The sequence below is a fragment of the Rhamphochromis longiceps genome, linkage group LG17, assembly GCF_057381845.1.
Source record: "Rhamphochromis longiceps isolate RC_006_pf linkage group LG17, R_longiceps_female_GT1.1, whole genome shotgun sequence".
In the NCBI taxonomy this organism is placed as follows: Eukaryota; Metazoa; Chordata; class Actinopteri; order Cichliformes; family Cichlidae; genus Rhamphochromis; species Rhamphochromis longiceps.
The window spans coordinates 26,545,037-26,571,516 of NC_140573.1; the positions used below are offsets into that span (position 1 = coordinate 26,545,037).

General features: G+C 40.6%; 1 protein-coding gene across 13 annotated transcripts in view; it reads right to left on the reverse strand.

Moving 5' to 3' along the window:
* The window catches only part of ppp1r12a (protein phosphatase 1, regulatory subunit 12A), a 62,037-nt gene that overhangs the window by 16,018 nt on the left and 19,539 nt on the right, over positions 1 to 26,480 (reverse strand). For 5 of the 13 annotated variants that reach the window (XM_085385879.1, XM_085385877.1, XM_085385878.1 and 2 more), the window contains exons 2-15: positions 17,479 to 17,609; positions 14,729 to 14,847; positions 9,032 to 9,191; positions 8,292 to 8,436; positions 8,147 to 8,221; positions 7,912 to 8,003; positions 7,416 to 7,573; positions 7,104 to 7,222; positions 4,492 to 4,716; positions 4,232 to 4,323; positions 3,856 to 3,969; positions 2,915 to 3,067; positions 2,020 to 2,184; positions 1,326 to 1,454 (exon numbers count right to left, since the gene is read on the reverse strand). In XM_085385879.1, the coding sequence (XP_085242005.1) occupies positions 1,326 to 1,454; positions 2,020 to 2,184; positions 2,915 to 3,067; positions 3,856 to 3,969; positions 4,232 to 4,323; positions 4,492 to 4,716; positions 7,104 to 7,222; positions 7,416 to 7,573; positions 7,912 to 8,003; positions 8,147 to 8,221; positions 8,292 to 8,436; positions 9,032 to 9,191; positions 14,729 to 14,847; positions 17,479 to 17,609 (1,877 nt within the window). Of the gene's footprint in view, positions 1 to 1,325; positions 1,455 to 2,019; positions 2,185 to 2,914; positions 3,068 to 3,855; positions 3,970 to 4,231; positions 4,324 to 4,491; positions 4,717 to 5,853; positions 5,962 to 7,103; positions 7,223 to 7,415; positions 7,574 to 7,911; positions 8,004 to 8,146; positions 8,222 to 8,291; positions 8,437 to 9,031; positions 9,192 to 14,728; positions 14,848 to 17,478; positions 17,610 to 26,480 lie in introns of all 13 variants that reach the window. The other 8 variants (XM_085385880.1, XM_085385872.1, XM_085385873.1 and 5 more) reach the window with 5 other exon arrangements.

Below are 26,480 nucleotides of genomic sequence, written 5' to 3' on the forward strand. Positions count from 1 at the left end.
TCACACAAATACATGGGGCATTTACAGGTGTAAACAAGACTTTAGCAGTGTTTTATTTCCACCTTAAAAACAAGCTTGCAATGGAAATGCGGTTAAACTACATGTAAAGAGCCAGGCGTTGCTTTCATCTGACGTGTTTTCAGCTCTTATTTAGACTACACTGGACTAAATCATCATGCATGTGACACAGGTCAACCTGTTAATGTGATCCTGCTAACCTTCAAAGATGCAGTCACATCACAAAATCTAAATATAAAGATGGAGGTAAGACTGTCACTGTGCGCTGGGAAGTCCTAGAGTGAAGTGTTAAAGACAATTTAATACTTTGTATCAACTTAAAGTAGCAGGTTCTCTTTTTACTATGGGCTTGTTCAGTGTCAAGACTGGAACCCATTAATCCTCCTTACACATCCGTTTACCTCCACAATATTGCTGTGCTTGTGTTTTTACCTAATGGTACATTTCTTTTCTCTGGTAGTTTATTAAAAATGTTAATATTAACTGAGGAAGCAGTCAGCTGCAGTGTAGCTTGGCTGGAGTAAAGGACATCCATGCTTCACTTTCACAGGGGAAATTAAAAACAGCTATTGTAAAAATCACTGCTGTCTGCTAGATATATATTTGTAATATAGCAACAAAGAACAGATATGAGAAAGAGAGGGGAAAAAAAATCTTGGTCATTTTCCCTCTAAGCCAGGATTTTAAAAATAATGTCCTCCTCGTGTGTTATATTTGTAAAATGAGATAAACCTTTGGGTTTAAACGTTCCGGTATGCGAGCTTCATGCCCAAAAGGCAACACAATTTGGGAAATAAAACAGTAATCGCTCGTCTCAGGCTGAAACACGCTTCTATTGGCCACACAAAAGTATGAACTCATTCAGCCCAGAATGGGGTCTTGGCCTTGAGGAAAATGTGCTTCTTCTGCCCACGTTCCTTATAAGGAGACGTCGCTGGAGCAGTTCAGGCTCTGAAGCAGCCCGGCCCCACTCCCACCGTGACAGGTGGCTTATTTCAGCGTTGCTACAGGAGGACATGCACTGGACCCCCACTCAAACATACACATGCAAGCACAAGCTCTCTGCTTTCTCACTCCCTCCCCAGAATGTCTGCACAGAGTCTAAGAGTGAACACAAACCTACAGAAATGGAAATGATGGTAGCTTTTCTTCATGAAATAAGTCTATGGAAATGCTGAAAGTCTCCTTACATTTAAACAGCACCATAAATTTGGTGGACAGATGTGATTGCGATAAAAAAAATTCACAAAGTTTAAAGAGCTAATAAAAACTAATGAAATCGATGTTTGAGTAGGTGTTTGGTTTACCTGCGTCTTTCGGTGCCAGTGCCAGTGGTAGTGGTGGTAGACGTGGTGGTCGTAGTAGAGCCAGTGTTTATAGTGGGGACGACAGCAGCCGACTCCTTCTCCCTCTCTGCACTCTCCTCTGACCAGTACCTGTTTATACACACATTTTAAACAGATTCCCTTTCAGCTGCTGTAATACAAATGCAACAATCCTAAGCCTGTATATACAATTCAGGGCCAATTACTATACATTTTCTTGCCTGCCAGATGATCGTGTCAGACCGTTTGTTATAAAACCACTTCGAGAGTTAGCTCACCATCTTTTTTTTAAGCACTACTCTCTGGCTTTTGGTATCCACCACTTATGCTGCTGAATTTTAACAAAATAAACAAAACCTAGTAACATGATAAAGTGTTTAAATTTCCACTACAGTAATAATACAGAAAATAAAGAGAATAAAGGCAAACTGTTCAAACTTTGAGGAACTTCTGGAAATTGGTAAATTTATCATCATGGACATGGCTATCAACTAAATTAGAAGACAAACTATTATACAAATATAATACATGAATATGTGGTGAAACTGACCAGTATTACCGCTGCCTTCTAGCTTGTTTAAAGAAAGAGTGCATGACCTCAAATGATAACTGTATAGATTCATTCATTCATTCAGCTGCAGCTGAATTTCTCAACCTGAAAAGAAATAAATTGTACCTGCTGGTGAGACTGGTGGAGCCAGTGCGAGTGGAGGAGGAGCCCAGGCTTGAGTACAGGCCACGATGGCCCGTGGGCGAGGTAACAGATGAGGAGGTGGAGGTGGTCGTGGCGGAGGAAGTGGTCGAGGAGCCCAAGTCCTCGTGTCGTCTGCCGAATGAGCCGCTGTGGAATAAAGAATCATCGGCAAGATGGAATGAGATGCAAGTAGAGCTGTTTGATTGTGGCCAATCGTGGTTTCCACTTTTACTTTAATAATTAGGATGGAAGACATGAGTTTATCAATTTTGGTTTTTTTCCTTTTTCATTGCACTGTATAACAACTAGTGTCCAACTAGTTTACTACACTGCATTGATGGTGAAGGCACATTAGGTGGGAGCAGTGATTGTTGTTAAGAAGGGACAGATGATGTCTCACCATGGCATTTTTAGTTGCAGTGATGGCGCTACATCCAAACAAATTTTTGTTTTATATGACTTCTATGTTTCTATTTAATTAAATAAATAAAATCCCCTCTTACACGAGTGTTTTTAAACAGTTCCTGGGACATTCACACTTCATATGAATGTCTGGAGAAACTTCAGTGACCATTTACATACACGCGGGATGCCACTGATCCCAACAACAAACAGTTACTCACTTGAAGATGCTAATACGTTCTTCTCCTTGTACTGGAGTAATGCACAACTATAGGGTGGTAAATGTAGTCGATTACCATTAATCATGTTTTAAACCACAATTCTAACTGTACTGAAAGTTGTAACCAGCAGATAAATAAAAAGCCTTCCAACATTTAATATAACAGGGAACCCAAAACACAAGGTGGTCACTCCAGCCGAGCAGAGATGCAGAAAGTGAGAGAGGACAGGTGGTGCCTCGGTGAGGCTGGTGTACCTGCGGTAAATGCTGTAAGACGGGTAGTGGGAGGTGGGTGGCTGCCAAGGTTTAGTATTACAGGTGTTAGGGTCCAAGTTGGAGGTTGACGAAGACTTGGCTGGCACGTCCCGCGTGCTGCCGCTCCGCCCTAGCGCTAGCGTATGGGAAGTGCTAGCGTGTTGGCAGGCAAGTGGGCGAGAGAGGCATGTTAGCGGTGAAGGCGCACACATACAGACATATATACGCAGAGAACAAAGAAACATACATATTTAAGACTCTAAAGCTTTGACACACTGTTTGTGCATTCATCTCATTTGGGAGAAGGATGATACTTTGCTGTATTTAAAGAGTTAAAGAAGGATGAGATACATCTAAAATCATCCAATTGTTGGGAGATCTTCACCATTTCCCCCCTTTTCAGAATTAGATTTGAGGATGTCTTGGTTGGAAACATCGAAACTCAGAAACGCAAGAAACAACAAGTTCCAAAGCAGCTTTTACAACTTGAAACTTGAGTTCATTAGTGGCTCACAGCCAGCATTTCTCCCATACGATATAAATGCAGCACAAGTCCATGTCCAAGTTCTGTGCCACAAACAACCCTGAGAATTTCTTATTTAATTGATTTATTAGATTGTTTGAGGCTTGTAAAATATCTCAGTGGCACAGCAACCTGACAGGACAAGTAGAGTCATGCAAAAGACTCTTTGGCGGTGACAGAGAGGCGCTGGGCTCATTTGCATGGCTTTCAGAGCAGCTGCTGCAAATGCAAGCATGTACATACACATCTCTGATGACATCACTAAAAGCAAATTTCCCTTCAGGTGACTGATAAATTCACTATTGATGATCTACACAGTTAATTCGGTTTCAAAGCTATGAAAGGCACCCGTATGATGGACACGACGAGATTGGGGTGGAAAGTTGTGGCAGAGGTTTGTACTACAGCCGAGGCTAACCTGCGCTGGTAGCTGGGGGTTCGGATGGTGGAGGCACTTCCTTCACTGTTCTTCAGGTCGTCATCCCAGCGTCGCCGGGTGTAGGAGCCGCTACGTATCAGAGCAGTGGAGTCCCTGGGAAACCACAAGCTAGAATCGTACCCCACGTTTCCACAGTAACATGTATACTAAAGGAATAGGTCTCCCATTTTTAAAAATCGTCCTTAATGTGTTTCTTGATTACTAAATCTATCACTGTACATTTAAAAAAAAAAAAAAAAAAAAGCAGCTGCTTAAGGCCACACCATGCACAGCATTGGGGCACCCAGCAGTTAGCAACAGGAGCCACACAATCCAATGCATGTTTGCACAGGGCCACGCGTCTCCAGGGATTCACCTGTTTTCCTTCTCGTCAATGTCCGAAGTACTGGCCAGTCTCCTGGGAATGGTTGGAGCCACATAGGCAAGCCGGGTTCCTTTATCCTTTTCCTGCAGGCAGCACAACAAGCAGGACATAGCTGTAAAGGAGCTGTGTAGTATTGCTACAAGAAAGCTCTGTTACCACAATAAAAAACACAAAACCTTTTAATTAAGAATCATCTACGCAACCCCGCCTACTAAAAAAACCAAACCAAAACTGCTTCAATCCCTTCTGACCTTCTCCTTGTCTTTGTTGTCCAGAGATGTGGAAAGGCGAGGGCTCGAGGCCGAACGCATAACCCCAGTGGTATCCTTCTCCCTCTGTGCCTCCTTGGTGGCAGTGATCTCGGCCAGCGCTCCATAGCTGCCCGTCTTCCTCAAACCCAAACGCCAGGACGCTGGAGACTCATCCTTCCTCTCCTCCTCCACTTTAGTTGAGACCTTTCCAGCAGGCTGAGTGACCTGAGTGAGGAAAGGACAGCAGTCTAATTAAGTCCTCGTTGACCATTTAGAAGGACAAAGATGTTTAGAGGTTTTTAGTTATCGTGGTAAGTAACGCAAAAGTCAAACAGGTTAAAAACAAGTCGGATTAATCCATAAGGGCTGCAAATTTTAGATTTTTTTTATTTCAGGTGGAAACTTTATTATTTTTAAAAACATGTCAGATGTGACACATGACCAGAATGCCTCTTCCTGACTTCAATACTCTGTAAAATACACTCCTGGTTATATGCCATTTTCAAAATATGATGACTTCAATAACTCTTACAGCCTGTGGAGGTTTTGTCTGAAAACAAAGTTTACAAGCAGCAGAAGTTACACAGACGTGAAATGAAAGCATGATCAAGACAGTGCATTTGGTGATTACAAGTGGAAACACCATGCTAGGGGGATAGGTGAAAAGCAGCTATTGGCAGCAATCAATCGCGATTTTGGTTTTTCCACTGCGCGTGGTTTGTCATGCCATGAACGTCCACGGTTAGGTAACTGTTTTCCCCCCATTGCACCACAGAGGAGGGGACAGGTACCAAAACTATTCCTGTTTGTTATTGCTGCACATTTTATCAGCCTGTGTATGAGGGGCAGAGGCTCATACGCTGCAGCACTGTCACCTGTGTAGCTTACTGCACGGACGAGCCCTACTCGATCTTCAGCTGATAATATAACGATGTTTGGAAACTAAACCACAGCTGTTATTTCACCACAACTTTGTTAATTTTGGAAAATTTTAAACAACTTCTTAACAAGAAATCACAATAACTGCCTCTTTGTACTTATTGTGATACTAATTATGTAATCAAAATATGAGGATGAATCCTTAGTGCAGGTAAATTGCTAATTTGCTAGTTAACCTCTGTTTGTTCTGTGGTTTAAATGCATTTCCTACATTTTATTTCTTCACAATAAAAGCATCCTGTTCAATCACCAGTGGAAATTTTTTAATGTGAAGCATGAAATGTTCAGTTTATGCCGTTAAACTAGTGGAAAAACCCTATATCGCCTGGATCAGGTCAGAATGGTTAGGGGTGTTTAGTGCTTTATCAGTGCACAGGTGCATGTAGGATTACAGAACAACTCTGGTGCACACCAAGGCCTCACCATAAGTTTTTTGGGCACTAGAGAAATGCCAGTTTTGCGCAAACCTTGACGCCACAATGCAGGACAGCCTGGCTCCGCCACAGGCATGAGGGGAGTAATACATTCAAACTAAAGCCAACCAAGACAAGAGCCCAGGGTGAGAATGATGCAGAGAGAGAATGACAGAGGGAGGGAGGGCATGGAGGAACAGAGAGGTTGAGACAGAATAAGAGAAGCAGCAGCAAAAGAAACACACTTTATGAGCAAAGACAGGCATTTTAAAGCCTAGTCACACCACACAATGCTCACTGACATTAATGTTCTCAAAATAAGTGACAGATGCAAACACTGGAATTTGGACTTTGCTAACTTATTAGACAGAGGACATTGTGGTTTGAGTGAGAATCAGGCTTCAAATAAGGACAGGAACAAGAAGTTTATCTCAAGAGAAGAAGCAGAAAAAAGAAACCAAAAAGGCTCTAGATGGGTGTCTGGTGGTGAGACAACCTCCCTTTTTTTCCAGGTTCATTCAAGGGCTAAAGTCAGGTTTGGAGGTGGCATCACATATCACAGACTTGGGTGCCTCAAATTTAAATTTTAAGAACGTCCCCTACATGTGCAACATGTTTGTTTCACACTTCGATCTTGCTTCCTTATCGTTTGCTTGCTTGTGTTTTTACAACTTTTGCTTTTCTGTTCTAATTTTTTTAACCTAGAACAAAGAACATGAAGCACTAATGACAAAAAAACAAACAAACAAAGTTTATGATTACATTACATATTTTTGTAAACACCAAATATTATATTTCACAATATTTTAAATGCGTTCAATTAAATCAAAGAGGAAAACCTGCCCTTGGGGAAACTCAGAGGGTTCACTTTAGAAAAAATGCTTGGCATTATTCTGCCAGCAGAGGGCAGCAGTTTCAAAAGTGGAACATGACTGTAATTCAAGGCCTACTTTTACTTTTACCACCCAAATGCATTTGTCTGTACACTTTGCTCCAACCTTTAGAACAACCTACAACTATACTGCAGAATTTTCCAACCGTCCCTATCCTGTTGCCATGTTTGTTAAAAGCTACTTACATTTATGTTCTCATTCAAGCCAGACAGAGTTATTAATTTATATTACTCATTAATTTAAACTATAGAACTGTATATGCAAACACCTGACTGCAAAATCAGGTTTTTGTTGCAAAGGGAGAATAAGTAATCCCCATCCCCTTTCTCCAGACAGGGCAGGACGGCAAAGAGTTCCCCGGTCGTACCTTTTTAACTGGTGAAGTGGGGGTCGTCACCTGGTTAGTTGGGCTAGTTGGAGAGGACACCGTGACGCTGGTTGGTGTTGTGCTGTTGCTCACTGCTGCTGAGGGCTTGCTCTTTTCTGCTGAGGTTCCCAAAAAAAAAAAAAAAAAGCAGACGAGAATAGTCACAATATGGTTTCTTGACATATTCTTGACATGCAGAATAAGTATAAAAGGCCCAGAAATTACAGAATAAAATTGGTACTTCATAATTAAAGTTTTGGCTCAAGACTTGAGCCAAAACACCACAAGTCTAACATAAAAATCATACAGTACCTGCTTCAGTCTCTGATTCTGAATCTTCTTCCTCCTCTTCTTCACTAGAGCAGCTTGATTCATCCTTCTTACCCTCCTCTTCTTCGTCCACTTTCTCTGGCTCTAAGGTCTCGATGCGAGGAGCGCTCTTCTCGGGCTCCAGAAGCAGCGTTTCTTTGCTAAAAAACACAAATGTAACACTGTTAGTATAGTACTGCAGCATCAGTAGAGAGTAGGGCTCACAGATAAGCAACGTGAACTAGATTTTTAGAGTTTTGAGTTTGGTAAACTGAAGACATTTTCCTTCACCCCTTGGCTTTAGACAGTTTGACTTTCTGGCCAATTGCAGGAAGAATAAGACGCTACTCTCATACATGAAAGCAAGAAAGAAAGAAAAAAAAAAACTTTAGAGAGAACACTTGACAAAGTGAGATTGTTCTCCTAAAGATATCGTCGTACCTTAGCTTTTTTGATTCAGTTAACCATTTCCATTCATTACTTCTCATTAGAAAGTTACCTCTTGATTGGCTTCAGTGATTGATTGTTGTCCCCAGTGGTGGTTGTTTCAATCAGAGGAGATTTCTTAACATCTTTCTTCTCACTTCTCAGCTGGAATTAAGATGATAACAAGACACTCATGAGTCCAGCACAGGAAATGAAATTATACTATAAAAATTAAGACATGTTTTCCCATCATGAGAAGGTTTCTTGGAATCTTTCAAGAATTTTGTTCAGATGCCAAAGTGACTCACCAGATTTTGTTTCTTCTGTAGTTCTTCTAAGTATCCCAGAACATCTTCATCTGCTACATCAAAAGCAGTCTGACCCTGAAGGGAAACACGTAAGAGTTAAAGACTGCACTTAACCTAATGACTGCTTCTAGTTCTAGTTCCTCACCATTTTATTTATGATGTCCATGTCACATAGATTCTCAACCAGTATCCTACAGGCCTCCTCTTTGCCCCAGTGTGCTGCTGCATGTAGAGGAGTCCAGCCATCATAGTCCTTAATATTTACATCATACCCTGCTTGGATTAAAAGCCTACAAGGAAGACACAGGGAGGGTGAATGTGTGGAGTGAATGACTGATTTCATTCTGTAAACTGATTTTTCAAAGTGTTGCTAGGCTTCGAGCTCTGTTGTGCGTCAGTATTGTAACCCCAGGTCACTTTTATGAGATACAGATTCCCCGAAAAAACAGAGACGTAATCTGAAAATCTTAGTCATCCCTTAGCAAAGCTCGGTGAGGCTAGCAAATATTTCAGCCAATAAATCTGCCACGACGGGGGAAACATTTGGATCTCTGTCCCGTGTACGGTAGTTGTGCTAAACATCAGAGATCTTAGAGCTATCTATGGCAGCAGAGTGTGCTGGCTGGCTTCCCAGACCAGATGGACAGGCCGTTGCGGTTTCTATCCTTGAGCAGTGCAACTGTATTAACAACCCACAGTGACAATGTCAGAACGAGGCAAGATGACAAGATGCAGAGACCGAGATATGTCTTGTATTACCGATGAGGCTAGGCATCACCACCGTCTTTACTATAAATAGTGTTCAAATAAAGTAACATACAGGAGACACTTTATGTACCAAAGTGTGCTCCAACTGTTTTACCGTCTCTGAGGGCTACTGCTTACTTTAAAACCTCGACGTATCCCTTCGCGGCGGCTACATGGAGCGCCGTTCCTCCAGATTTCGTATGCCGCACGTCTTGGATCTGGCCGCTGTTGAGCCACTGCCGGGCATCCCTCAGCATGATGCGCTCCTCCTCTTTCCGGGCTGCCTCGATATCAACCCCTGGAGAAATGGAGAAGCATGATAGTGTACAGACAGACACCCAGGGATTACCTGCTACTTAGGAACAAGCTGCCCGCTGCAGCAATGAACCTAGAGAGAGAACAAGACCCAATTAGATCAAGATATTTATGACTTCTACTTGTTTACATCCAGAGTAAGGTATGCAAATGTTTGGAACAGGTTGCATTAGTGACCTATTCATATTCTGTTGGAGGGGACGGGACCATTAGTAATAGCAGCTGTCTCTCTCGCAAGCTGCGCAGAATGCAAATGTTGAATATTTGTTCAATTCCGCGCCCCTTAATAGGGATAATGTAGCCAGTGTAATTCACAATAGCAAATACTGTGCGTCAAAGGGACCACAGCTGTGTAGCAAAGGTGCAGCTTTCACATTTCTCAGATTAGCCTACTCTAACTGATGAACATAAGCGACAAATATCAGCTGAAAAAGTTAAGGTATGAAGTCCGCCCGGTTGCTTTTATATTGAAAACATTTTAGAACAATATAGAAACAAATGTACCTATGCAGACACTTAAATCTCTTGTATTGGTTTGTCCTTTTGAGGACCTAATGTAATATCTGAATGGCTTGGCCTGAATGAACTTTTCACCAAGTTTGCCAGCACTGCTCTAGATTACAGCCAAGACAAAACAAAATATTTCAGCTCTGATGAATGAGATGAATTTTTAGGTATTTTCAAACTGCACTTTTATCAAGCCAGGCACTGTTGCATTTCATTGTTAGAAACTTTCTATGGAGGGAACTAGACACAACATGGTTCTGCCATGCTCTGGTGTCAGCCATTTCATCTGCTCTAGGGAACAGCTTTGTGCCAATAATCTGTCAATGTAACAATACAACGGCGGCTGCGAACACTCCAGCCGGTAAGTGGCTCAATATGTTGAAGCTATATGCTCCATGCAGAGCAGCCTGTATTGACACGCCTGTACTGTCTTGATGACACCTGGTTGGAGTGCAAGACTGTCTGAAATGCTCTGCTGCACGATCTGAGAGAGATAAGTACAATGAACTGTATAAACAATGATCCAAAAAAAGGGTCTGGGGCAGAAGCCAAAACTTCAGCTGGTCTTCTAGGATTTTGTTCTGCACTCAGGGAAACATCACCACTCATTTCCTGACAGCGTAGAATGATTTAAGACCTCAAGCTTTTTAAAGCAATGAAAGGACATCTGTGTCTGCAAATCTGCCATGAGGAAAGGGCAGTCAGAGGAAAAGTCTACGTTTACCCAGAGGTTTAGCTTCAGCTAGCTGGAGAGGAGCATGAGAAGGACATTTGTTTCCTAGACACAGACACAGTGAATTGGTTTCCACTCTTTCAGGTTTCTGATAATGGGTCAATGAGTATTAAATATCATAGAAAAAAAAGAAAAAGAAAGAAAGAAAAGAAATTAACCCACACTCAACACAAGCTGAAACAAGAGCGGTCCAAGACTGCGTGTTTCCAAGCCTAAGGCTGAATATTTACTTCACACAATACTGGACATGTGAATCTCCGAGATATTTAAAGCTCATTGTTAGTGGTTTAATGTCGTTTCCCTGAGTACAACTGCTCGTTTCACGCTAATAAAAATGAAACTTAAACAGGAACATTGAGAACAATAAAAACTATTTTTAGTATAAATTTCATATTTTCCATAATTACAACATATGGGGTCTTTGGATTATAATATTTGTTGCAAACACACACTTTGGAAAGGCAACCGACTCATTTATGTCGACATCAGAGGCTCAGACTACATATATGCACAAACATCTCCTCGTGCCAAATGTGTTGACAAATTTTACCATACTGACAAAGACTTAATGTAAATCACATTCTGCAGAAGTTCTAACAACCCTCCCACATCTGGATTATTAAGAGCAACATTTTTTTGCATTTTAATTTCCTAAGATTTTGTAAAGGTATGAGACAAAATGCCCAATAAATCTTGCACCTGGGAAAGAATTATTCCAAAAATCCAAGTGGTTAATGACACATTGAGCAAGTTGCTCACCCTGCATCGCTTTGAAAACGATGGCTGGTCGCTGGTGGACATTTAAGGCCCCGGTTGTCTAGGTTACACTCTAATGTGTTTTCTAATCTGTGATGTGTCAATCACCAGTATCGTGCACTCTCATTGATAGTCCCTTCAATCTCTCACCGCAAAGTTTATCACGGGATCTGCTCACTCTACATTGTCAGTGCTTTTCTTTCTGGCCTAACTTCATGTCAGTAACTTTCTATGATCTTTGGCCACAAAGTCATTGTGGATTGCTTACCTTGTAGACGCAGCTAAAATGTGCATGCAAATCTGTCCGTATCTTTTTCAGTAATCTTAAATGTACCACAGAAAACCACCATGGCACAGATAATTATGTTGCACATTGAGAGGATTAGTAAGCTAAATTCTAAGAAAGTGAAACTAAACAGGAAGAAAGTGGATTTCAAAGTTTTATGTCAAAGAGAGCAGCTTTGGGACAAAGACTGGGCCTGTTGACTCACTGTCGTTGTGTCCTTCTCTGACCTGACAGTTCTAATAAAATGCTGTCACGGTTTTTACTCTTTAAATAAATATCAGCCCTTTAACATTGATTGTCAAAAGAAAAACGCACTACAACAGTGCATAACTTTCCAGGCAATTTTATGAGTGCGTTTAATATCTACCTGGAAGTGTCCTGAACCAAGAAGGTAACATTAATCAGACTTTGCTTTTTCCAGTGTTTGGAACAAATCTAAACCTCAGTAGGTTGGTTTGGTCAATGAAGAGGTGAACCAACTGAGGCTTGGGAACTGATGGTGGTCCTATGGCCTACCAGGGAAGTTCAATCAAGTTGATTAAGTATGACTTATTTATGGAAAACGAAGAAAACAGGAGTTATTAATTAGTGATTGAAAAAAAAAAAAATTCCTTCTGAAAAGAAAAAAAGGTCCAAAAACCACTGTGTTAATCTTGGGAATTGGGACAGGTCAGGCGAAGCAACCACCCATAATCTCCAGGGAAGGAGCCGGCACTGTGTCTATAAAAAGCAGGGAGTAAAATGGCCAAGTAGGACTACAGAACAAGAGGCGAGTGGAAGAGTTGGCAGCAGTTCAACTTTGAGTTTTTACAAGGGAACAGCACATCTTCTACCTGAGCAAAAAGAAGATAAAGACAAAGTCCACTACACCAAAAAAGGCATCGTGTCCCACTTTGCCCCGTTACCACTTGACCAAGAGTTTGTGTGGTGAACCCAAAAAGAAAAACTTTACAGAAGCCCACACCGAAGCAACCAAAAACCCAACAAGTAAACAAGTAAAGACAAGTCAAAAGAAATCAGGCTACATTTTCATCTGAAGAAAAGCTGCTGCCAGCTAAATCCACATTCCTCCCTTCTTATGCTAACAGGACCTTCAATCAATTGTGAGGCTGTCCACTTTCAGTCCATTACAAGGACAGGCAGCAGCTTGCTTGCTGTGGCTGATGGAGAACACAAGGAAGATGGCAGCGCACGTAAATCATTGGCCCAATCAGGGTCAAGGAGAGCATGGAAGGGTTGTCCCTGTAAAGGCGAAACTACGGTCAATCGCTAACAAGTTTAACCTCATGACTGGCATCTCTTTGCGAGGAGAAAAATCACATTACAAACATACAGAAGCGTTACACAACAGCTGGTTGCATAATGCTGCCCGCCCTACCTCTAGCATAAAGGGCTGAGCTGTGGATTGTCTGCAGCTGCCTTCAGCTTTGCAAATTCACTTTGCAGCTGAGTTTTAATCTTGCAAGCACTTTATGCAAGACAGTGTTTATAATTAAATTCATAATATCCACATACTGAAAATGTATTCAGTAATCTGGTTTAAAAAAAAAAAAAAAAAAAGGAAGAAAAAAAGACTGAAATGTGCAATGATTGTGGGGGAAGCAGTGTGAGGATGAACCAGGCAATGCATCCATCATCCATTGGGCAAATCAAAACTGACAGCAGCCACTGGCCAAGACACCTGAGGACTGTGTGGGCGCAAACTCCCCTGACATTACATAATATGGCGCAAACAGTGCTCTAGGTTCAATTATCACTGGATGCAACAAGCTCTCAAATATTTGAATCCTGAATTAAAGAGAACAGAGATTGACAGCTCAGAAAGCCTTTTATCAACAGACTGTTATAGGGGCAACTTAACACCTGAAATTTGTGCAATTCTATGCACTTGCAGAATCTGACTACCTGTGTAAGGTTTCAACTTTGAACCTCAGTGCAAACTATTAACTAAAGTGGTCCAAGACTACATACGTCCTCCAAGACTAAAAATTTACTCCACAGCATGCATGAGTTCAGTCCCTGGATCAAGAAGGGTGTATATAGGCAGATTTATTTTAGACATTTTCTTGAGAATACACCCACCAGTATTATTAACATGTATGCTAAACCTTCCTTTAATAACTTTAAAGGTTAGTCCTTTCTAAGTTGGATCAAGCACCACCTTTAGTAAAATATAAAAATACATAATATTCATGCACCTTAACCACAATGTGTACCTAAGAGAACAGCAAGCTAGCCAGGCTTTATTAGTGAAGCCGAGGAGCACCCCCCTCTGGCTTCAGGCCAGTTAGCACGTCTGTGCATGGCCCCTCACCACAGGGAAGGGCCTTTCATCAAGAGCGCCCCGACCAAAAATAGTAACACCTGACGTTTTGCTTTTGAATCATCACGAGTGCTCATAACACAAGTGGATCACAATTCTATATTATGTAAGTTTTTCAGTCAAACAGGCAAGTGGAAAACAGCGGGCGACTGACACCCAGTGAGAATTCAGATCCTATTTGAAAACATACTCATACATGCATGAATGAATACAAATGGGGCCCCTGGCTGCTATGTTACCTTCAGCATGTCACATGATTAAGTTGGAACAAACAACAGTGCTCAAATATGAGGCACTTACAGTGTGCAGACACTAAACTACAGCAACCAAAAGCTCAACACCCATCTGTCTCCATTTCTTTCTTTCTTTCACATTTGGGTCCTGCGCTGCACCATCAATCACTACAATCACGGAAACACTACAAACTGTTGGCTGATTTATTTGTCATGGCTGGAGACTGGAGGTGCAGGTATTCTGGTGGAGTTTTTACCTGGAGACAAAACTCATCTGTGTAAAGTCTGCCACAAATTTTGATGGACATTATTATTAACAAACCATATGTTGACTTTGCTTAAAAACAGTGGTGAAAGGAGGTGCAAAGCCTTGTCCTCTAACCCAAAAGATTGACTACAGAGTTGTTCAGGCCTTATCAAGTGGCCTGCTAAGGGCTAAATTAATCTCTATAGCTCTGTGCCAGATAATTAATATTTGCCAAGAGACACTAAAAGCAGATTATCCAGTTTTGGTTGTTTGCTTTTGTTTTATTTACGTGGGGTGTGGGATAGTAAGATTAGAGCTACTGTAGACCGAAAACAAAAGGACTTATTGTAAACCTATATAAAAGGGTTCACTTCTGCATAAATAATATTACTACAAACTAGGAGAGCAAAGTTCAACATTACTGTAATACTGTACCTTGCCGGTTGATCTCATTCTGCAGGAGCTCCTCCATTGCCTCCTCTTCGGCAATGTCCAGAGGCGTCTCGCCCTCACTGTTTACAACTCCTACACTGGCACCCTGGCTGATGAGATACCTACAAAACAAAACATCACAAAAACAAACAAAAAAACACCACAAAAAGAGTTAAACTAGTGGCAACAGAATATTTTTCAGAGCAATCTTTAAACTGCAAGTATCAGCTGTATTAAAGGTTGCGGTCAACTTTAGCTCTCAAGGGTTTGAAAATAGGCTAAAGGCAAAAGTGCCCTCCTTGAACAAATGAGTAAACTGTTCAAAATGAGACGTGCAATGTTTTTCTTGGTTCTGTGCCAACATTAGCCAATAGCTACACCACAACCTGTGTCTCCAGTTTAGACAGTCATGACCTTCACATCATGGTGTGTTTAAACTGTATTGGGTCCTCTTCCGGCTATGTAAACACTGAACATACCACACCTAAGAAGCTAAGAAAGTAGTGATGGCGAGGAGTGGCAAAACCCCAGTCCATGTGTAGTAACAATTAAATCTGCAAAATAACTGGTCAATGATGACGAAGCATTTCCATTCTGAGAAGGCAGTTCTTCACCAGGAGCAACGGATCTGCTGGAAGACACCTCGACAAGATTCCCAGTTGGAGATGCACTGAAGCATCCCCACAGTATAATACTGCCACCATCATTTTTCACTGATGGGACTGTGTTCTTTGGGCCGTACGCCTCCCTCTTCTTTCTCCCAACATAAGCAGCATCTCTGAGCTCTAGTATCATCTCAAAGGACACGCTTCAAGCAGATATGTTTCTCCAGGAAGATCAAGGTTTGGGCCATGAAACCTTCTATAAAGAACACAATTTAACACTGCATTCATGTCTACTTTGTTACATTTTAAATACTACTCTCAATAGTCACTCAAAATATGTTAACCAGTCTACATCTTGAGTTCAGCTGCCTCAAATTAAAACTGCGGCACAATTCAAGGCCTTCTCATTAGACTTTAAACACGCACAATCCAATTCCCACCCCCCTGAAATAGCAACTACTGACTTACTACACAGTTACATTTCAAGGTTTTTATCTCTTTTTGATTGCACTTTCTATTCTGCCTATTTTAGCTTGGCTTTACTAGTTTTCCTGGCTTTGCGGTCTGGAGCTTTTGAACCAAGCCTACAATTAGAAGGCTGTGATCACTTCTAGGGACAGATCCAGCCCTGCTTTGCAGTTCCCGCTGTTGTCAATGAAGATCCTGGGATTAAAATGGGTCTACTGAGAGCTCACCGCCCACATCAGGTTGTCGAGTTTCTCTCCGTGACATGATGTCTCCATTAGTCACCAGTATGAGGATCGGCACTTGACCTTTTGCTTCAAAATGCGACAACAGAAAGCTTCTTGTTTTCTGTGCTGATGTCAAGTTCAGGCCAGCTGAATGCAGATTTTGCTGCTCTGAGAAGACCATTTGGGCAGTTCAGTTAAATGGCTAATGTAAGATGTTTTTCCTCTGATGGCTGTTTGTAAACTTTGGGAAAACACCAGCAGTGAGGAATACATTCTTAGCCAGGTTCCTGTAATGCAACACAAATAAAGCAGGTCATAGCACTCTCTCAATAAGCTGAACAATGAGCACGACTGAGCTCCATCAGCCCCCTTTAGCTAGTTTAAATATCCTATGATAACATCTCTGCCCTATGGGCAGTCTTCTCAGTTGAAAAAAAACACTATGAGCAAGAAAATGCTTGAGTGAAACTTCAGAGCTTGATTCCAGATACAGCAGGTGACCCTGATCTCTCCATATTTGATTACATCACAGATGTACACTCATAACAATGTGCAAGTTATCAGATGGGCTGCCGCTGCTGTCCAAATGTGAGAATTGTTGTACAGGCTATGATTGGTTCTTGGCATTTTGATTCTGGCACACCTTATGAAATGGCATCATGGGTCAACAACCCCCCAAGGAGATTTTAACCAGAGCCAAAAATAATAATAATAATACTAAAAAAAAATATAAATAAATGACAATCATTGTAATAAAGATGATTTTATTTTTGGTTCACTTTAGAGGTTTCAGTCAAACAACTGACATGCAATGTGCTTATGGGTGTATTCAACCCCTGAGTGAGGAAAACCCCTGAATCTGTACAGCAAATGATACCCTTTGTCTGCAGGTGCAGCTCAGATAAAGAAAACTCTCCATCAGCTTAAAGGACTGCCAAATATTAGTCAACACAGTGTCAGATATAACAACAGAAAGGCACACATGCAATGTTAAGTGAACCCATTTTGAGTTTCCTTAACGTCTGTCACATATACACTCTGGGACAATATTTGATGCTCATATTAAACCTTGTCACAGTTTCCAGTAACGAGATGAGGATGTGCACAAGTATATCATGCAAACTAAAAGCTCTGGTTTCAGACTGCTCTAAACACTGTCAGGGAATTTTTTTTGCTCTTGGTGTTAACGTAATCAGATATCACTTATATTATCTCATGCTGTATCCAGCTGTACAGAGACGATGCATGATAAGAAAACTGCTAGGCCAGCCCTAAAGTCACTTTGTGCCTCACAGTCCAGAAATGTTAACGAAAACTTTGCACAAAAGGTTCAGGGAGGAGTTTAGCAGTTACAAAATATCTGCAGCACAAAACAAAACAGGAAGTGAGGATGAGTCGGCAGAAATCAAACCTGATGAAATAGATACTAGCGCCAAAAGGGCCTCTTGATACTCACTCTGCTATGTCTAGGTATCCACAGGAAGCTGCAGCGTGGAGTGGGATCCAGCCCTCGTTATCAGGCTGGTTGATGCAGGCTCCATGCTCCACCAGGAAAGTCACCATGTCGACATTGTCATCTATGCATGCCTGAGACAGGGGAGAAAACGAGTAAGGCCACAACTTCTTGACTGTGTTGAACTAAGTGCACTTGGGTACATGCACACATGCTTGAGTGCTTATGTCAGTGGGGTGGCCTGTGCTCTAGTTGCATCTCTCATGGAAAGGGCATTACACCCCCGATTGGTTGCCATGTGCATTGCTGGGAGATTTTGGCAGCTGAAGCATTCTCAAAACATTCGCACATAGCAGGGGTGCTAGAAATACCACATAGCATAGTACTGCTGACAGAGGCACTGGGGTGCTGTGCATACATTTGCTGCTACTTTATCCTGAGAGTTATATAGTGTAGAAATGCAAAACCTGAAAAAAAAGGTTAGCTGTGCTATACATCTTCAAGTACAGAGCTGTCAAAAAATAAATAAATAAAAAAAAAATTGGATTTTGAATGCATAAACTATTTAATTATCATTATTTGCAGTAATAATACAGAGACACCAGCTGTGCTTTGTTGCTCTAAACCTCAACTTGACAAACTGCAGTGCCCACATATTCCCACCTCCTCCCACTTACAGTGCTATCACCACCTTCATGTCAGTCTTGTTTTTATGACAAATAAACAGGGCCTTGAGAAAAAAAATAAAAAGGCATTCATTTAATTTTTTGAAAGCCCTGTTTTTGCAGCGTCTAAAGTTAGAAAGTTTAGTATTGTGACAAATCAGTAAGTCTCAGTAATTGAAACCACAAAAACTACACATGCACAAACACAAAGTACATTCTCTTCATACTCAAATTTTATTTGACACACACACACACACACACACACACACACACACACACGTGAAATGCTTGTAGCTGTACAATGCCCGACCATTAAATGACAGAAGAAAAGTTTTACAATATTTACAATTTACTACAAAAATTTACAAATTAACTTAGGAATTTACAGTAAAGAATGTGCAAATAGCAGAAGAGATTATAAAGATAAGGATTATAAATTATAGGAATTATAGGAAATGTGTGGTGGTGCGTGTGGTGACGTGTGTGAGAGTCCAGTCTTATAGTGACGTGTTTGGGAGAGTCCAGTCCTACACCTGGTTCAGGGCCCGAATAGCCTGGGGGAAGAAGCTCCTCCTCATTCTCTCTGTTTTGGCCTTAAGGGAGCGGAAGCGCTTCCCAAACCTCAACAGTGAGAAGAGTCCATTGTTGGGATGGGAGAGGTCCATCATAATCTTCCTAGCTTTGGACTTGCACCGCTTGGTGTAGATGGACAGCAGGTCAGGGAGCTCTGATTGAATGATGCGTTCTGCCGAGCGCACCACCCTTTGCAGATCTCGTCTGTCCTGCTTGGTGCTGTTCCCAAACCAGGTGCAGATGTTTGACGTCAGGACGCTCTCGATGGTGCAGGAGTAGAAGTTCTTGAGCACCTTCAGTGGCAGATGGAAGTCTCTAAGTCTTCTGAGGAAGAAGAGACGCTGACGGGCTTTCTTAACCAGGGTGTTGATGTGACAGGACCATGACAGGTCCTGAGTGATGTGGACACCCAGGTATCGGAAACTGTCCACTCTCTCCACTGGCGTGCCACTGATGATGAGGGGTTTGTAATACTAAGAAGATGAAGAATTCTTCAAATCAACATCTGTGTGGAAAGAAAATTTAATGCCTCTAATTGCCAGCACTCAATCCAATCATTAGGGTTTTGCCATTCTTTAGTGCTGGTGACAGACAGGATGCCTGTTTCTTGTTTACAGACAGGAGGGAGGATGTCCTTAACAGGTATGCAAGTTGGGGTGAGGGGAAATTGGAGAACCCAACAAGTAAAACCAGAAGGATTTCACATTAAAAGAACTCTGTTCCGCTCAGAGGCCGAGCTTAGAACAGACTTTCTAGGCTGGGTGAAGATACCAGAGGGAGACTGTGCACAAACCCATCCTAAATATAGTTTGACTCTGAACATCAAAAGACCACAAACACTCCAAATGAAGCATATTACTGTGCAGCACACAAGGAGACCACCCACTAAAATAGGAGGACAAAGAACATATTACAGAGTGTCCCTAAACAAGATCAGGAGCACAAAGACTGCTTTAGAATTTATATGAGCGGCTTTGCAGTTAGTGTTCATCATAGACCAGTATGATGCTTCTACAGCAGTGATAATATTGAACCTCTCTCTGGAAGGCCCCACCAAACTAAACCACCCAAATGACACAATTAAAATGAAAGTAACACAGAGGAGATTAATTTAAGATCCTCTGACTCATGAAGTGGGAGGTGTAGTGACTTTGCTTAGATTATGAAGGCAAACTTGCACCATGATAGGAACAAATTTGCATTTTCTATTTGTTAGTCAAGTACTCATTTTATGTAGAAAAGGAAATTTACATTTCTGAAAGCCGAATTTCCTTTTCATTAGAAGGGAAACTACTGTTTAAGGCCTGCCAATTTTATTCTGCATCCATGATAGCTTTCACGAGTTTTCTAAGCAGTAAAATACTGCTCATTTTGTTTGTTTTCTTGTGAATTTCAGAACTCGCATTTGTTCACTGCCCTTCCAGGGGTGCATGCTAGAAGCATGAGTGTTTAAATCCACAACCACATGTAATTTTCATTATGCTAATGCATCTTCCTTGCTTCCTTCATTTTGCATCTCTTCCTTACATCTGAGATCCTTAAGAGCTGGAACTGAAAATTTCAAACTATTGCCTCCTTATTGCCCATTTACAGTAACATCAGTTACACACACATATTAACTGAATTATTACTGTCGCTGTGTATATTCATTCAAGTTTCCCCCTTTTCAAACTCATTTAAGTATGGTCCAAGGAGTTGTTTTGCTTTTTTTGCTCTCTCGGCATGTTTAAGTACCAAAATAATAGATTTTTTAGGCCATAACCTAAATATTATAAATTGTGTACAATTCATTTATCAAAAGGCTGAGAGAGGAAAAAGAAGCTGTCGAAATCCAAATCAGGAAGTTAATAAAAGCAGAAGAAAAGAGTATAAAGTGCACTTTTCATTCAGTGCACACAAAGGGCCTGAGGTTAAATAATGTCTCACATCAAACATGAGGTGACATGTAAAGCAGGGGTCATAAATAAAGTCATGAAGTTGGAGTGCAAAAAAGTAAAAATAAAAAATGTAGCTGTAGATTTCCTAACAAAATGCTCAACTGTTAAATGATTGTAGTAAATACTTGAGATAAACACTTGAAATCCACAATTACCACTTGCGCAATATATTAAAGAAATTTATATATTAAAAAAACAAAAAAAAAAAAAACAAACAAACCTCAAACTCATATTTGAACACAGCCAGGCCATCTCCTGTAGTTGCTATGGCAACAAATGTGTGGACAGGGGAAACAGACACATGAACACACGGCGTCCTCACGTTCAGGGCAAACTGCTATCTGGCTGGAATCCTTGTCCAAATTTGGGCCGTTTACAGCACCAGAGCTACAGAGTGCCTGCAGAGGCCTCCCTGAGCTTACTGACCGTGTGAATGAGCGTTTGTGTATGATGATGTCGTAGGGTTTAATGCCCCACCGAGTCCCTGAAGCTGCAAATGGACTTTGATTTAAAGAGATCAACAACAACCAAGGCTGTAACTCCCATCATTAGTACAACAGGTTTATTAGTTTGATGCCATCATCATGGGAGAATTATGTGCCCCTCTGTGTCAACACAAAGGACTGTGTGGTCCCTACGCAGGAGCTGCACTGGCAAAACTGATCAAAAAACATAAACATAAAAAAATAATTTAAAAAAATCAAAACCACATATACCATATCCTGTTCATTTCAACGACATACTGCTTGTATAGGTAAATACATCTCAACATAAATATCCTTCATTTAGTTTAGGTTATACAGAATGGGTAATACCACAAATTGTTTTGTTATTCCAGGAAACAATTTACTCCCTAATAGACCAAAGCATGTGCAGTTTTTCTTTATTTTTAACGAACTAAGCTATAATCAATAAGGTAGCTAATGCATGCATTAAGGCTGATATGAAACAAGGTGTCCACTACACATACTGAGGCAAATGGTAAATGGATAGGTACACTTGATCCACTGATTGAACCACTGACTTCCTTTGCCATAGCCACCACTAAAAAAAGGACTCAAAGAATTCACATCAGTAGTGCAACATCTATAATAAAAATTGTACAAATAATGCTACCAGTCAAAATTAACTTAACCGTAACAATTCCTTATTAAGGTAAACATTAAATAGACCATTTTCCTTAACTAGTCTGAATGATGTCTGATATAAAGCATTGATGACACATGCTTTTACACAGCTACAGAGCCTCAAACTGGAGAAACACTGTTGAGTCATGACCCAAGGCACAAAAGCACACACAGGAGCTAGTGTTGACATTTAGAAAACAGACCAGTGGGGGAGGAGAGAAGACAATTAGGAATTAATTCCTCAACAAGCTTTACTCGAAGTAACAACATCTTAGCTGCACCTCTGTAAGTGACTCAGTCTTAACTTTTGTTTGGGTTTGTTCTCTCCCGAGAGAAGTAGCTGCAGCACCCAAAAAGTGAATACCTTTAACAGCAGTCAGCCCTTCTTTACTCATCCATAAAACGTGAGCTAAGCTAACCTCTGGCTGCGCAAACTACTTCACTATCAAAAAATGTTTTTAAAAAAAACAAAAAAAAAAAAAACAAAAAAAAAAAAAAAAAAAAAACACAAAACACAAAACAAAAAAACAACTGCTCGCAACTACTGATTGGTCTGTATTACCTAAAGTTATTGAAATTTACGCATTTTACTGTTTTATTGACCCGATTAAAAGATATTAAGTAAAAGTAAATTAAACCCTGCTTTAAAAAAATGAAAAGAAAAATAAGATTAGAAAAAGAAAAAGGATAAGCATTTCTATCAAAATCTTGTGATCTTACTTTTGGGGAAGGCAGAAAACCTCAGTGTCACAGTTTTGTATATGCACGCAATAATACTAATCAGCACAGACAGAAAGCAATAAGACACTGCTCCCATATTTTTCCCCTATAAGGAGGACCAGCTGTAATTTGTCACTTCCAATCACCGTCCTTGCTGTGGCCATTTTGCTCTGCGTATCCTCCAGAGATTCATAAAGGAGTCTATTGCTTTGCAGGATTGGAAATAAAGATAAGTGGTCCTTACAGACAGCTGACTGAGTGTTCCTGCATTCCTCAACTAGAGGAAGCCAGGAAGTAAAGTCAGCTGTCCAATAGACTGTACTTCAAATTGAAGTAGCCAATCAAGTTTTCCTTCCACATGCAAAACACCACGAGTGATAACAGACATGTAAAGCACAGACAACTGCTAGTCTCCTTTTATTAATCTGACATTTTAATCTGTATTGCAAAAATAAACCACCCAATATAGATTAGTGCTTTTCATTTCCTCGCTCACAGCTGCAAAATGTGCATGTACTTGGCGGCCATCTTTACAGCTTTCTGCTGCTCATCTGAAAACTGTCCCCCATACTTTCATCTAAATCCTCTCCCCTCAGTCATCCCCCACACTTATTATCTCTTCAAAGTCTTTGTCCAAGAATGGAAACAAGCCCCTTAAGGTGAATGCACTGGTGGCTGCGACCTCCCTCTTCAGTGCGTCACCAGCCTTCCTTCACAGGCTCCCACCAGGAGCCCAACAAAGGTAATCCCTTAATAGCTGTAATTTTCTGTGGTTGACAGGTGCCATACTAACAGCCTGAATCAAAAGTATGCTAGAATAGGAGCCCCAAGAATGGGCTTAAATTAGTGGATATAAGAGTTTAATAAACTCGTAAGTCATTTTTTTAAATTTTCTATTTGTAAGAAAATAGGATGTTGCACCAGTGCTAGGCTCATCTTTGACCCAGGCCTATTAAATTATACTAGATAATGCTGCTATGCATGTACTACCAAAGTGCAGCCACTTTGCATTTTAGTTGTCTGCATTGTCTGGCATCAAAACTGAAAATGAACTCATGCTGGACTTAAGAGCTGATAAAGCTCAACTAACAGTTACCGTCATTGAATCACAGGAAATAGGGTAGAGATATCAGCCATGTGCCAATCAACAGACCATTTACACTGTATAGTAGTACCGCAGAGACCATCACAATTGAACTGTAGTTACATTCGCGGTCCATGGCAAGGTATAGTGAGGGGTATAGCACTATTCTAGAGTTGGTTTATAGTGCATTAAATCTACAACAAAGTGCAAAGTACAAGTTGCACTGTTCTATATACAGTATATAGTACATGAACCTTAAGTTAGTCTTCAAATGGATTTAGAGTAATTATAGCCAAGTATAATGAATAATTGCTGGTTATTTCTTAACAGGCTTACAGTTAAGTTCAGGTATGTTCTGTTATTTTTTTTTTAAATTATTAGTTGGAAGTACACATTCCCAAAGTTGGTAATCTAAAACTGGACATTTTCATATGAAAGGCCTCAGATTTATTACAGCATATTCAAATAAGAAGATACCCATGTGCTCTCTCATTTTAATCTACGTCACCATTCAGGAACTATGCAAAGAGGAAAGCAATGGTACCATTTCCCCTTTGATCCGACAGCCCTGTTCTGCTTTACGACAGTCATTCAGATATACAAAGTGGAACAGGTTAAATTCATTGGTTTCTGTTTTGCATCATGCAGAAATGCAGGGCTACAGAGTGCAATTTCAAACAAACTTAATTACTGAAATCATTTTATCATCTCCAATCTTAATGACGCTAAAAGAACCCACACCCAAGGGAAAGAAAAGGAGGAATGAGACAAGTACCATGACATCCTTGTCTAGCACATCATAGAATCTAAAGGCCTATTCATGCACCTTTGGTTATAATGCTGATGTAAGGGAGATGGCATACTCCGGCTGAGCTTAATCCTGTTTATACAATTCAATCAGCCCCCGAGCAACATATAGGTGCTGTAGTGTGCTTTCAGACATGGAGTGACTCACTCTGAAGCAGACACGTAGCCAATTAAACCTGTTTGGCCAGTGTGAGGAGAGGAGAAAAGAAGGCCTTGTGAAGTCTGAAGTTATTGGATAGGCAGGTAAAATAAAGGTGTGCTGAAGCATAAAAATAAAGGTGGTAAAAAACCGAAAACATTTTAGCTAAAACAATGTGAATTATGTTCTCCAATTAATCCTTGAAGTAAATGAAATCCTAGATTGACCTTTGAGACAAAGTCATAACTCACTGAAGGCTGAGCTGCCATACGTCATTAAACATATGATTCATCCCGTCAGGGCTGAGTTCTTTCTTCTCTTTAAGACTAAAAAGGTTCTCCGTAAGAGAACATGACACTTCTGGGAAGGAAAAACAAATATATGTACACACATACACATACATCAAGAACTAATCAATGGATGCAGGATGCTCCATTTGACTGGTCGTTAATGTACATTATGTGGCTAGCTTCTGAAAACAGCTCTGTTAATCCATTAGGTTTTGTGGGATGTGGCTCAGCAAGAACTCTCAGTGAAATGTCGAAGAGAGTGCAGTTCTCCAAGAAAACCCTGCTGCAATTTTAAAATAATCAGAAACAACGAACGAGTTTGACAATCATCTATGCTCCTTTCATATTTCTGTGGTGGTGACCAGGGGTTTTTCCTGGCTGAGAATAGACCTGCCTTTGCAGTATGCATCTTTTCCACATACTGCAAAGGCAAAGAGTGTGCTATACAATTTTTTTTTTAAAAACCCTATCAATTTTTCTGTGATTTCTCACCATTTGACAGAAACATTCCAATTATACTACAGTAAATAAAGCTATTCATAGTAATTTATACACCGGCACATGTACATATTGTTGAAATGCACAGTGCTATAATGGTTTTTAAGGCCAGTGCAAACCTATTTTAACCCATCAGTCATAACAGACGGCTTGACATCTAATTTGCTCTAAATCACAAGATGCCTGTGTTATATGCCTGCATTTGCCACTTCAAGTGGCAGTTTGTGCAACAGCAAAATTAAACCCATCTCCTTACTCAACCACAGTAAGATATTGATACAGCTCATGAACATGTCATCAGGTTTTATCATCTTAAACAGAGTCATCAAAAATGCTCAATACAAGCATTGCTTTCATTGTTGACTTGCTTTTTTTAAGACAAACTTTCAAAAAAAAGAGTAGCTGCCAATGTGCATGTCTCTCCTTTCCATATTTATAAATTACCACACCATGGAGGGCTTTTTAAAAGTACAGTTGTGAGATTAAATTACCAAACCATTCCGAGCCAGCAGAGATAAATATGGAGCAGATCAGGACAGAGACAACAATACTGCATGTGTCAGCCTAATCCTGAGATAATATGGAGGAATCAAACCATACTCTGTACAAGTGCTGCATACAAGATGGGAAAAGCCAAAAATGCACCCATGACGTGTATTGAAGAAAGGAGGCCGGTGTGTTGCCATGACAAAAAAGCCAAAGAGAGAACGTGGGTTCAGGCCTTGCCGGGCTTTTGTAAGAAACATAAATAAATAGAGAAAAGACTTCATTTTAAAGCACGCGGGGGTTAGTTGGATAACCCTTCAAGGCAGCACTTGCAGCAAACCGCTGAGAGAGACCTCAAAAAACTAACGCTGAAAGGAGCATCTGTGGTGCCATCCTTCTTCTTTTTTAACCTCTTGCAGGCAGGACTTAACTGTTATTGAAGCAACTCTCAGGACCTTTTATGGTCAAGAAAAGCTTGTTGTGCAATTATGCCTTTGTTTTTAACGACATTTAGTACTTCTTTTAACACGTTCAAATTTGTTGTATATTACAACAATTTATATTTTTTACTTATAGTTATTTTAATTTATTTTTTTATTTTTTATTTTTTTTACCTCAACTATTTAAAGACATACTGTATTCAATTTTGAGATACATGTTCTTGCTTAAGCTATTCATT